The sequence below is a fragment of the Manacus candei genome, unplaced genomic scaffold (assembly GCF_025592945.1).
Source record: "Manacus candei isolate 608988 ecotype Guabito, Panama unplaced genomic scaffold, ASM2559294v1 h1tg000120l, whole genome shotgun sequence".
NCBI lineage: Eukaryota > Metazoa > Chordata > Aves > Passeriformes > Pipridae > Manacus > Manacus candei.
The window spans coordinates 88,960-100,237 of NW_026138168.1; the positions used below are offsets into that span (position 1 = coordinate 88,960).

The 11,278-nt window shown below is 43.6% G+C and overlaps 1 protein-coding gene across 1 annotated transcript in view; it reads right to left on the reverse strand.

The window, feature by feature from the left end:
* Positions 1 to 11,153, reverse strand: part of WRN (WRN RecQ like helicase) — a 31,007-nt gene extending 19,854 nt beyond the window's left edge. The window contains exons 1-8 of the mRNA XM_051770589.1: positions 11,000 to 11,153; positions 9,898 to 10,006; positions 8,970 to 9,085; positions 7,788 to 7,933; positions 4,822 to 4,970; positions 2,687 to 2,836; positions 1,070 to 1,142; positions 50 to 158 (exon numbers count right to left, since the gene is read on the reverse strand). Coding sequence (XP_051626549.1) covers positions 50 to 158; positions 1,070 to 1,142; positions 2,687 to 2,836; positions 4,822 to 4,970; positions 7,788 to 7,933; positions 8,970 to 9,085; positions 9,898 to 9,984 — 830 coding nt within the window. The 5' untranslated portion in view covers positions 9,985 to 10,006; positions 11,000 to 11,153. The remainder of the gene's footprint in view (positions 1 to 49; positions 159 to 1,069; positions 1,143 to 2,686; positions 2,837 to 4,821; positions 4,971 to 7,787; positions 7,934 to 8,969; positions 9,086 to 9,897; positions 10,007 to 10,999) is intronic.
* Positions 11,154 to 11,278: the final 125 nt, after the last annotated feature.

Below are 11,278 nucleotides of genomic sequence, written 5' to 3' on the forward strand. Positions count from 1 at the left end.
ACACCCTGATTTTAGAGGCAAAGTAGAGACAAGTTGGCAAAAAACTGACCTCTGAAAGTTTTCCTGTTGTCCAGAAGAGGCAGGGATGTGAGAAGCCAGGTCTGTTATCTCTTCAGCCAGTGAAGTCAAGCGCTCCTTCACACCCTCAGACATGGCATCTGTAAGAAATGTCATCGGTTATTTCACAATAATTGGGGTCTAACATCTATATGCAATTAAGTCCCATTCCAGTAACTACATTTCTACAACATCTACAGCAGATAAAACAGCTTTTTTCAGGGCTTAAAAGTCGAGTACCCAGGGAATCAGGCCAAGCTTCCACGTGCTACTGCACTGCATCTCTTCCATTACACATGCTCAGGGAAAACAGATACACAACAGGATCACTACAAAGTGATCCTTCCCTGCTTCCCTCCAGCTTCCAGAAAAGAGCTGCTAACACAGATATGCTGTTTAAACCAAGGCCAAAAAAACTGCAGCTCCTATTAAGGGGATAAAAAGGTCACTTCTATCTTTGACAGAAGACAAAAAGCCCCCTTTTCAGCCCTAAGATCCCTGTCATACTTCCTTTATGAAAGATGTAACTGAACAAAAAATAGGACATTAAAATCACTTCTCTAATGAAGTAAATAATGCTAAGGTGCTCTAAAACATTTGGGTCCTATTTATGTGCCTCAAGGAAAGCATTACTCCATAACATGGTTTGTTTTGTGGCCTTTTTTGTTCTTAAATTACGTACTTGTCCCTGAATCAGCAGAACTGAGATTAACTCACTGAAGTGTTTCCATAAACAAACTGGAATGACAGCAGGAGTTCTTCCCATCTCTGTGTACAGCAGAGACAAACACAAACAAACAGCATCCTCAGACTGCATTCCTACATCCTACATTTTGAAAACAGTCATAGGGCTTACAAGAGTTTTTACTGTCTGCTCCCTCTGGAAGTGATCTCCAACCATCAAGAAGCTAAACAACCCTGATATTATTAAAAAAAACCCAACAACTAATTGGGAAATGGAATATGGAATTGCACATTGAACAAATTCCTTATGCCTGAATGCATAACTTACCTGTCCTTACACAAAATAGCTTTTGGTCACTGTTATTCATATTTTTCAGTTTTTCATGAACTATGTAGCCAGCCTACAAGGGAAAGGAAATAATTAGTTCTCAGCAGAGAAACAGCATCTGTGAGACCAAACTAAGAAAACTGGGAATTAGTCAAGCAAACCATTGCACAAATACATTGTGAACAGTAAATTCCAAACTGTTGGCCCACTGTCCCACCCCAACTCCATCATCCATCAGGACCAGGTCACATGTTACAGAAGGCTGCACAAAAGGCTAAATCCTGACTTGGGATCCCCTTTGGAGCAGGATACTCTTACATAGATCCCAGAATGGGCATCTTGGCAAGTCTGCTGCACACACAAAGCTCCCAGCCCCACCATCTGCTCACCTCATTCCGATTTCATGCTGTGCTCCAGGAAAGAGCTACAAACCTACCAAGGTGGATTCAGTGTGTTTAATATTTCCCTTGATATGAATAATAAGTTGTAACGGAAAAATACAGCCTGAAGCCAGGAATGTGCTAATTAGGCTACACATGTTAACCAAAGCATCTCAGAGAAGAAAAAGAAACAAGTTACTCCCTCATGTTATCCTGGGAGGCTCCAAAAGGCAGGGCAGGTGAACAGAGCATGGTGGGAAAGATGCATCACCTGGAAAAAGCTACAACAGCTAAACCAGGCACTAAAGGAAAAAAAAAAAAAAGCTCTTTTCCTTACTGGTTTGGGTCTTCTCAGGTGCTAAACCCTCCATGGTTGAATATTTAACTAACCTAGAAAATATGCAATGTTTCCCTGAGCCAGAAAAGAAGAGACCACTGACCCAAATTCCCTCCCTCTATCTAATCCTAGAAATAAAAGCTTTAGGGGATTTTTTTTTTTGCTGCCATAAGGAATGATTTTCTCCCAGGAAGCAGGCAGGACCCAGTAGCATGTTGGAAAAACCCTGCACAGAACTACAGGAAAACTACACTGCTTCCAAATAACGAAAAGCCAGGGATTTCTACAGAGCTATAAAAATCCATATGCAACTAAGTAATTCTTCCTGAGAATCCATACTGTGGATCTCTTGCGTTACCCACCGGAGAAGGTTGTGTTTCTTCTAAGTTTAGCTTTCAAATTTCATCTCACGTCATCTATCCAGCAGGATTTTGGTTCATAAACAGCTAAGAAAGGTGAAAATTATTGTCCTTAAATAAACCCCAGCCAAGCCACATCTACATGGGATAGTCACACTGCAAGAATTTAGCCTTCCTCCGTACACAAAATACCCCTGATGGCTCCAGGAAAACTCACTTCCCTGTGGTGACAACTTGAAATGACTCCAAATGGACAGACTACTCCTCAGGCACACTCGGTGCCCACACTACCTGGCACATTCCAAGCCTAAAGAACATCCTATGAAGCTCTGGAAGAACATTTAGCTTTAAACACTTCAGACAGACAAGGAGTTGGGACAGCAACCCCGTTGGTGGCATTCCCACCTTGAGGCCCCCCACATGCAAAGTGGATCTCAGAGCGTTCCTAGCTATCAGAAAGGCAGCAAAAGCAGCAGCTAAGAGCACACTAGGGAAGGAATTCATTCCCAGAGGTGGAATGGTGATCCCATGGGGTACCTACATAGGCATCTGTGGCTGCATACAGCTTCTGCTCCTCACTGAGTGGAAACTTCTCCCAGTTGCTACAGCGGACAGACTTATCCTTCAACAGCTGCTTCCCAAAAAGGTGTTTCACCAAACCATTCAGACTCCATGTCTCCTTACACTTCAGCTGGGAAAAAAAAAAAAAAGAAAAAAGAGAACAAAAACCAAAAAGAGAGGATTTGTTTAAAAGGGAAAGCAACTGGACCTCGCAGAATGTATCCCCAGAAAGAGCAAATTGTACTTACTCCCTCACTGGAAGCAAAGAGCTCTGGGTTAGTCAAAACATATTTAGTTTTTCAAAGCAGTAACCCTTCTCAGTACTGTCACACAATCAGAAACAGGAAAACCTAGACAAAGCAGTCTCTAGGTTGATAAAATAAAAGCTCTGGACTTAAACAGCATCACCTCTTTCCTCTAGGACTTTTCAATTATTTGCCTTTCTAATTAGAAAAACTCAATATCAAACACCAGGGATTTATTTAATAAAAAAAATGCAAGAATAGTCAAGTCTAACATCTTTTGTAAGTCTGAAATCGAGCCCAAAGCAGAAGAGCACGGCTATAGCCCACACTAACCACTATTCTATGTGCTGGGAAGCAGCTCATCCCAAGTCTCCAGGGGTCACCCCAGCACACTGCTGTTCCCAATTGCTCCTGAAATCACTTGTCAATCAGAGCTGCTACACACTATTGTCTTCATAGCCAGTCTGGGAAGCTTTCCTTCAGAGCCCAGGAAGCCAGCCCTCAGGAGCACAGCCTGCTGTTATTCCAACTTGGAAAACATGCACAACTATGGAGCCTTACAGCAGCAGTGCAGCATTATCAGCTCATCCTCTTAGATCTGGCATAAAAAAAAAAAACAACCCTCCCAACTGTTCTTTTTAGGCTTCCCCAGCCTCCCCCTTGCATTGTGCCATTATATATAACCCCGTTCTTTGTTCTCTCAAGCTTCACTTTCAAGTTTATTTTTGGTTTGTTTTCTCTTTAGCAGAAGACTTTTAAGCTGCTGAGATCACACTGCTCATCTTCATAACAAATTATCCCAAGTCGAATGAGGAGATTAAAAAAAAAATAAAATAAGGGTGACCAAGGAAACTCCAAATTTGAGAAGTAGCAGCTCCTTTCATTGCTTGAGCAAAACAGTTGAATTTGTACAATCTCCAGTCCACTGGGAACTGGAATTTTAAGGTGGTTCATGCGGAAAACACTGCCCCAAATGCTGATGGTACATCACAGAAGGAATGGGAAGTGCGTGGAGAGACAGAGCACAGGTCAGGAAAAGCCTTGCACATACACAGAGAAGAGCTTCAAAGGGACATAAGGAAATTTTTTAAATTTATATTTATTTATATTCATTTTATTTATATTTATTTAAAGGAAATAAGAAAGGCAGGATGATCTGGAAAGAAATGGACCTTTTGCTCTCTTGCCTAAAAAGACAGCACAGGTCTCCCTACATTAAATGATCTCTGGAACTGAACTGAAATTCAGGGTGTGCCAAATGCAGCACAACCTGTAAACAACAGGTCATCAGGTGTTCAGAAACTGCGCCCACATGAGAGCAGAGGTGACACCAACTTCAGAATCATGGAAATCAAGATATTTCTACAGCTCCAGACTGTGTGGCAAACACTCCCATGTGGAGGACTCCAAGGAAGTAGACCTTGATGCTTCCCTCCAGCACCCAGCAGGCCATGGCAAGGAAGGCTTCCTTCTTGTGCCCTATTTACAAGGTTCAGTCATTGCTGGGACAATGACACCACTGCCAGGAGAACCCTGACTGGACACAACCTGGCAATTTCCATCATTAGGAATTAAAGGAAAAGCAGTTGTGGCTGAATTTAAATGCCATACCTTGTAAATACTCAAGGTGAACAAACCTTAAAGGGGACAAATGTTGATTAAGATCTTGCTCACTGATAGACAGTACTCAGTTCTGTAGGCTGTGAGAGGTGTTTTTAAGCTGTTCCTAAATAAGAGACAATAGATCTCTGCTTTATCCCAATGAACACTTCTGCTATGGGAATTGAACTCCTATCGAGACAAGCAAGCCTCCTTTTGTACACCACAATAACAAGATTCCCTCCCACAACAAAAAGGTTTTAAGTTTTACTTTCTCATTAGCAACGTCAGCCAGCTCCACAAAGCTCTTCAGTTTGATTTCAAAGTCACTCATCAGCTTCCATTGATCTCCCTCAATTCCTACGCCAACCTTTTTAATTGTTTCATCTTCGAGCAGCCTTTTGAGTCCCTTGGGAAAACCTAAAATAGATTAAGCCCAAACATGAGAAACTAAATACTGGAAGATGCCAGAAAGTCTAATGGAAATGACAAAATCTGAGCACAAAGGCCACCTGCAAAACCCTGGGCTTTCAAAGGAAAAGTCCCCAAAGTTCCTCTGTTTATGTGACTCAACTCCGGAATGACTAAAAACGTCAACTGGTTGTGATGGATCATCTGAACACAAGCAAGGAAATATTTGAAATACACAAATTCATCCTGCACCTGAAAACAAACCAAGTAATAACACTTAAACAACCTTATTCATTCTGTCTTTCTGATTGTTAAATTACATAACAAAAAAGGCAACCTCTAACTGGAAGATATTTTAATTCTCAAAACTGAATGTTCATGAAATCAAATGAAATTTTACTATATCCCACATCACTCCTTCCCAATTTTGGCTATTTCCCATTTCTGGGCAACAGTTTAAGCCATAAGGATGGGAAATCAGCAAGAGCACAGGTTCTGTGGGGACACACTCAGAGCTAACACTGGGCTGCTCCAACATTCTGGAAAAACAGAATTCACCAGCCAGATGCTCCACCAAGCCCCAAGAAGTCAGTCTTGTCAGCAAGGAAAAACCCCCACAATATTCAAGCATGTACTCAGATGCTAAGTATTGTATTTTGATTTATCCTGAACTGATGGCACAGAAATCCTGGATCAAAGGGTATTTTCAAGCTTACAGGACTGAATTAAAGCAGGCTGTTTTCTCATCTCATTTTCTTACAGGAGGCAACAGCCACAGACACTTCATCCCTGAACAATAACAGCCTTTTCCTCTCCTCTGTGTTTATTCCCCATTTAAAATTCAGAGCATCTTATTTAAATCCATACTTTAAGGACCCCACAGCTGGATACTCAGAGTTAGTCTCAAGTGGAATTCTAGTACCTACAAACACAGTATTGCACAAACATAGTACTTAGCACCTACCTTGGTTCTGATTTCAAATTTCACCTTTTTCAGCCCTGCAATATGTGTTTATGTACTTCAACAAACACTTGGCCTGGCTGACTTCATTTTTGCATTATTTTCCACAGCTCTCTCTGCCCTCTCATGGCTGCCACTGACACTGTAGAGGCACATTTGCAGCTACAGCCACAGTCAGCTGTGTTGTGGACTGGGAAATTGCAGGTGTAATCCAAAGAATTGGGAAATAACAGTCAAAAAAACCCCACAAAACCATTGTAGCCTGGTGCTGTAAGATGCAGATAGAATACATTTCCGAAGCACCTCAGTCATAAAAAAAAATAAAATGTGGCAAGTCCTCCACAAAAGAGATAAAACCCAGCCAAATAAAAGCCTGCAATATGCACCTGACTTACTGTACAAGGGATTTTCACCTGAGAAAATCATCATTAAAACCTTCAAGGATGGGCACTTCCCAGTGGAGAAATTGTGCCCCATTTCTACCACCTCATTCCTAGAAAAGTGACTATCAAACAAACAAACAAAAAGTCTAAGTTCAAGACTAAGCAGAGGCTACAATCACATTTTGAGAAGTCCGTAAGGAAATAATAATAATAATAATAAAAAAAAAAAACTACAGAAGGGAAAATTATGAACAATCTTCCCAATAAGTAAATGTGTTTTTGTCCTTTCTACACAGTCCAAGAACTCCTATTGCTCCTGAAAAAGAAAGTATTATTCTTTTGGCTAAGACTTACTGCTTTCTGTTGTCAGTGGCTAATTTGGCCACTATCTACATTTCTGTAGATCAAATGTATTGGCGCCATGAGCTTAAATTGGCTGTGGTTCCTGCAAAATGGCTGACACCTCAATCAGTTCAAAGTGCATCTCCCACTGGCAAGGACAGGAATTTTTGGAAAACGATGCAGGAGGAAACACCATCCATCGTCTGCTGTAACAGCATCGACACGCAAACATCTCCCCTTCCAGAATCAAAACCATTTCATCTCTTTATGACTCTTCTTCCCTCTGCTTCCTCTCCTCACATCCTTTTTTTTTTTTCCTCTCTCCTGTGCTCCTGATGGAATAGCCTCCAGCAATTAAATTTTCCACCCCATTTGCTCCAAATGACAAAGGATTGAACACCAACATTAAAATTACCGCTATTATACCTCAGCGTGAGTCCCCCAGGGAAATCAGAAACCTCTCACAGGCATAGTTTCAATCTAACATTTTAAACCAAAGGTTATAAAATTGCAGTCTCCTTCCCTCATTGCTATTTTCCCTATTTGGAAGCTTTTATTCACATCCATAATGAATTCAGACTCCGCTGAGCACACCCCCCTTCTCTCCTCACAGCTGCATCACACCAGGTAGCCAGTGTTCTTTCCCAAAACTGATGTCATAAAATGCAGGTATTGGGAACAAACAGCACAAGAGCCATCATTTTTGAGGGTTTTTGTTGAAGCCAAATTTAAAAAAAAAAAAAAGTAAAAACCAAAACCACAGCCTGCTCTACTTAGGTTGGTTGTTTGTCTTGGCACTAAACAGAAAGCTCATTATAGGAGCAGGGAGTTAAATTTTTAAAACTGGAATAAAATATTCTCACCCAGGCAGAAAAATAAGCCTCAAGTAAGACTCTCTCACCCTGTTCAGAACCAAACACACTGTTCTCAAGCACAGAGGGGGGCTAAGATTGCCTTGATATGTAAGCATCACTCTTAGATTAAATCCTTTCATTGTAAGTGGGAAAGGGGAGGAAAAACAACGGCTATTTGCTATCCAATGTGGTGGGATTTATCAGCCATTGCTCAAGCCTAAGTTTAAACTCAATCACAAGAAACAAGGGGCAGTTCATGTCCTAAGTAAGAGAGGAAGTACAGTACCTGCCATGGAAGAGATGTGAAACAAGTAACACTTGTCCTCTGCGACACAGATCTGGATTACAGCGATTTTGGCCATTTTCCCTTTCGTGTAGGATGGTGGCCATTCAATATCAAATCCAACAGCAGCCCCATCTGATAAACTCTGCCTAGAAAAAAAAACAGAGATCCTTCCCATTTATGAGTTCTTCTACCAGGATTTAAAATACCAACCTTAAGTCATCTCTAAAGATGAAGAGAATCGCAGCCCATTCATTTCACACCAGCAGGACACAAACCAATTTAAAACCAAGACCATAAGGAGGAGAAATTCCTGCTGGTCCACAAGGTTACAAGAAATACTTCGGAACTGAACTTATCTGATGGCAAACAGTGTATTATTTATAAATAACTTAAGGTTGTGGGTTGACAGAAGGACAGGGAGAGCCCAATTACCATCACGGGCAAACCAGACACATCAAAATTAACCAATTTATTATCAATCAAATAAGAGGTGGATAATGAGAAATAAAACTCAACCTTAAAAACACCTTCCCTCCACCCCTCCCTCCTTCCCTGGCTCAACTCCCAAGTTCTCTACCTCTTCCCTCTCAGCAGCACAGGGCCTTCAGCCCCCCCACTGCCAAAACCCTGCCACACAAGCCTCAAGGACAGCCAGATGCAAAAGATGATGGAATAGTTTATATTCCCTTGAAATACTGTATACTGTTCTTTATTTATCTCATGTTCATTTGAAAGCCTGTTCTTCACTCATCTCACAGGACTGGAAGTTCTGTACAGAAGTTTTTCCCCAGCAATATGAGCTGTGCTAGAACAGAAGGGGGACAATAATGTATTTGCATCACAAATTCACCATCTTTTCTTCAAACAAAGTCCCCAGTTAGGAAGTAACACGTGCTTGATTTCTTACAGCTCATACTTCTCCATGAAGTCACTGAAGCTCATGGAATTATCCATACTGTGGAAGGCAAAGGACCTGCATTAGAGCCTTCACTGCTTCTGCTTTAGAGGGACTGGAAGGTTAAGCCATGGCATCTCCCATAAAAAAAAGAAACCAAATGGGAAACTATTCCCAAGAGCCAAATCCAAAAAGGAAACAAAAATAGGACTAAAAAAAACCAAAACAACAAACAAACCCAAAACAAAACCAAAAAAAACACCCAGAAACTGAGTAAGAGCTGTTACCTGATATCTTCTGAGAGAAGGGAACAGTCACTGGCTTCATAGCTGTAAACAACAGAGCCACAGAACTCCAGGAATGGCAGCCCATCCTCCAAAACACTCCTCTGCACACCAGGCTTCTGTCAAACAAGATTAGGGAATTACAGGCCACACCTGTCCCCACCAGGGACATCCCTCCCACCCCATTTACCAAAACATTTGGGTTCCTGCCCCAGTTCCCTCTGCTGAACTCTGAGCACTCAGATAACAAGTGAAAGCCACGGTGGTTTCACCTGATACATTTTAATATCTAAGCTACTAATTAGTTACTCCCACTTCATAGAAAAAGAACTACTGAACTGAGTCCTTGGCTTTTTCTGTCATTAATTAATTTTCTAATTGTTAAAGCTGCTTCAGGTGTTACAGGGAGGGTCCCTTCTGTTGAACTGCTCCTATCTGCAGAAAAGAATCCAAGGACACATTAACATCCTTGGGACATCAACAAATTGGTGAACAGTTATTTTTTCTGACACAGCCTGCAAAACCTCCTGGAATACTGAACATGTGCAAATGCAGAAAAGGCCTTCCCAGAACCAACTCCACTGCCAAGCTGCAACTCGAGGTCATTCCATTTGGAATGAGAAACCCCCAGTCCTTGCTGATGTGCAGCCCACATTCCTGGGTGAGCAAGGCATCCAAACTCCCTTACTTTTTGGGACTGACAGGAAGCAATTTCTACAGGTGATGTTCTAGCAACACACACTATTTTAATCTGGAAAAAAAGAGATTAACAAGCTGATTTAACTAGAAATAACACAAGAGAACCTAAATTTAACTACAAATTACAGTTGAATACATCAACAAAAACCAGAGGAACAGATCTAACTAAAAGCACATGCTCCAAAGTTGGTTTATCGTGCAGTCTGCAAAGTTTCCCCAAGCCATGACCTACCTTTTTATCCCACAAAGCTTCCTCCTGGCTTTGTGTAAGCATCCACTCAGGATATTTATCCTGCAGAGCAGCAGTTACCACATCCATGTTTCCCACATTTCTGTTCCTTCTGCATTAAAAAAAACCAACAACAGCAAAACAAGAAATTAGAAGTCAGTTTGTATAGAGATGAGCTGCCACTGTAGTTACAGAAGGTACAGAAAACCTTAAGTTTAAATGTTAATTAAGGATGTGCCAGTCTAGGATTTAAACAGAAGCAGCTCACCAAGCACAGACAGCATTAGTCCCATGACTCCTCCAGAGGGAGGTTAGAAGATACTTAAGTAAGGATACGCTGTCCCAAACAGCTCTGAGGGCTGGAGTTTCCTCCCAGGGAAACTGAGCAGGATTTGACTGGATTAGAGCTGTTCCAGCCTTCCCCTAGACTGCTCCTGGTGTGATTTACTCCACCCCTTCCCAGAGCCCCCCATCACTACACCTCCTGCCCCAGTGCCCCCAGAGCTTCACCTCCTGCTCCCCAGTGCTCCCAGTACCACACCCAGTGCCTCCGTACCCCTAAAGCTCCACCTATTGCCTCCTAGTGCCTCAAAATTGCCCCCCAGTGCTCCCAGTACTGCACCCCAGAGCCCCCCATGACTACATCTCCTGCAGGCCCCAGTCCCCCCAGAGCTTCACCTCTTGTTCCCCAGTGCTCCCAGTACTGCCCCCCCCAGTGCTTCCAGGGCCCCCGTACTTTTCCCTCCAGTGGCCCCATGGCTCCACCTCCTGCCCCAGCGCCCCCAGAGCTTCATCTAGTGCCTCCCAGTGACCCAAAATCGCCCCCAGTGCTCCCAGCAGTGTCTCCCAGCGCCCCAGTAGTGCTTAGCCCAGCAACCCCCATTGCTACACCTCCTGCTCCAGCGCCCCCAGAGCTTCACCTACTGCTCCCTAATGCCTCAAAACCACCCCCTAGAGCTCCCTGCACTGCGCCCCAGTGCACTCCCTCACTAATCTCTTGCCCCAGCACCCTCAGAGCTTGACCTGTTGTCCCCCAATGCCCCCAAACCGCCTCCCACTGCCCCCCATCCCTACACCTCCCGACCCAGCGCCCCCAGAACCTCACCCGCTGTGGCCCAGTGCTCCCAGTACAGCCGGCGCCGGCAGAGGGCGGTGCCCAGGGGCTGCGAGTGGGCCTGTCTTGCCGCCGCGGCCTCTCGGTGCCCGGTCCCAGCGAGTCCCCGGCCGCCCTCAGTAATCGGACTTGGCGCACGCATTGACCGTCAGGCCGCGTCGCGCTTTAAATACGTCACGGGCGCCCCCGCCCCTCCGTCTCCACTCGGGTTACCCGAGGTGACGCGCACGCGCGTGGGGCTTCGGCCGCGGGGCACTGTGGGTGTTGTAG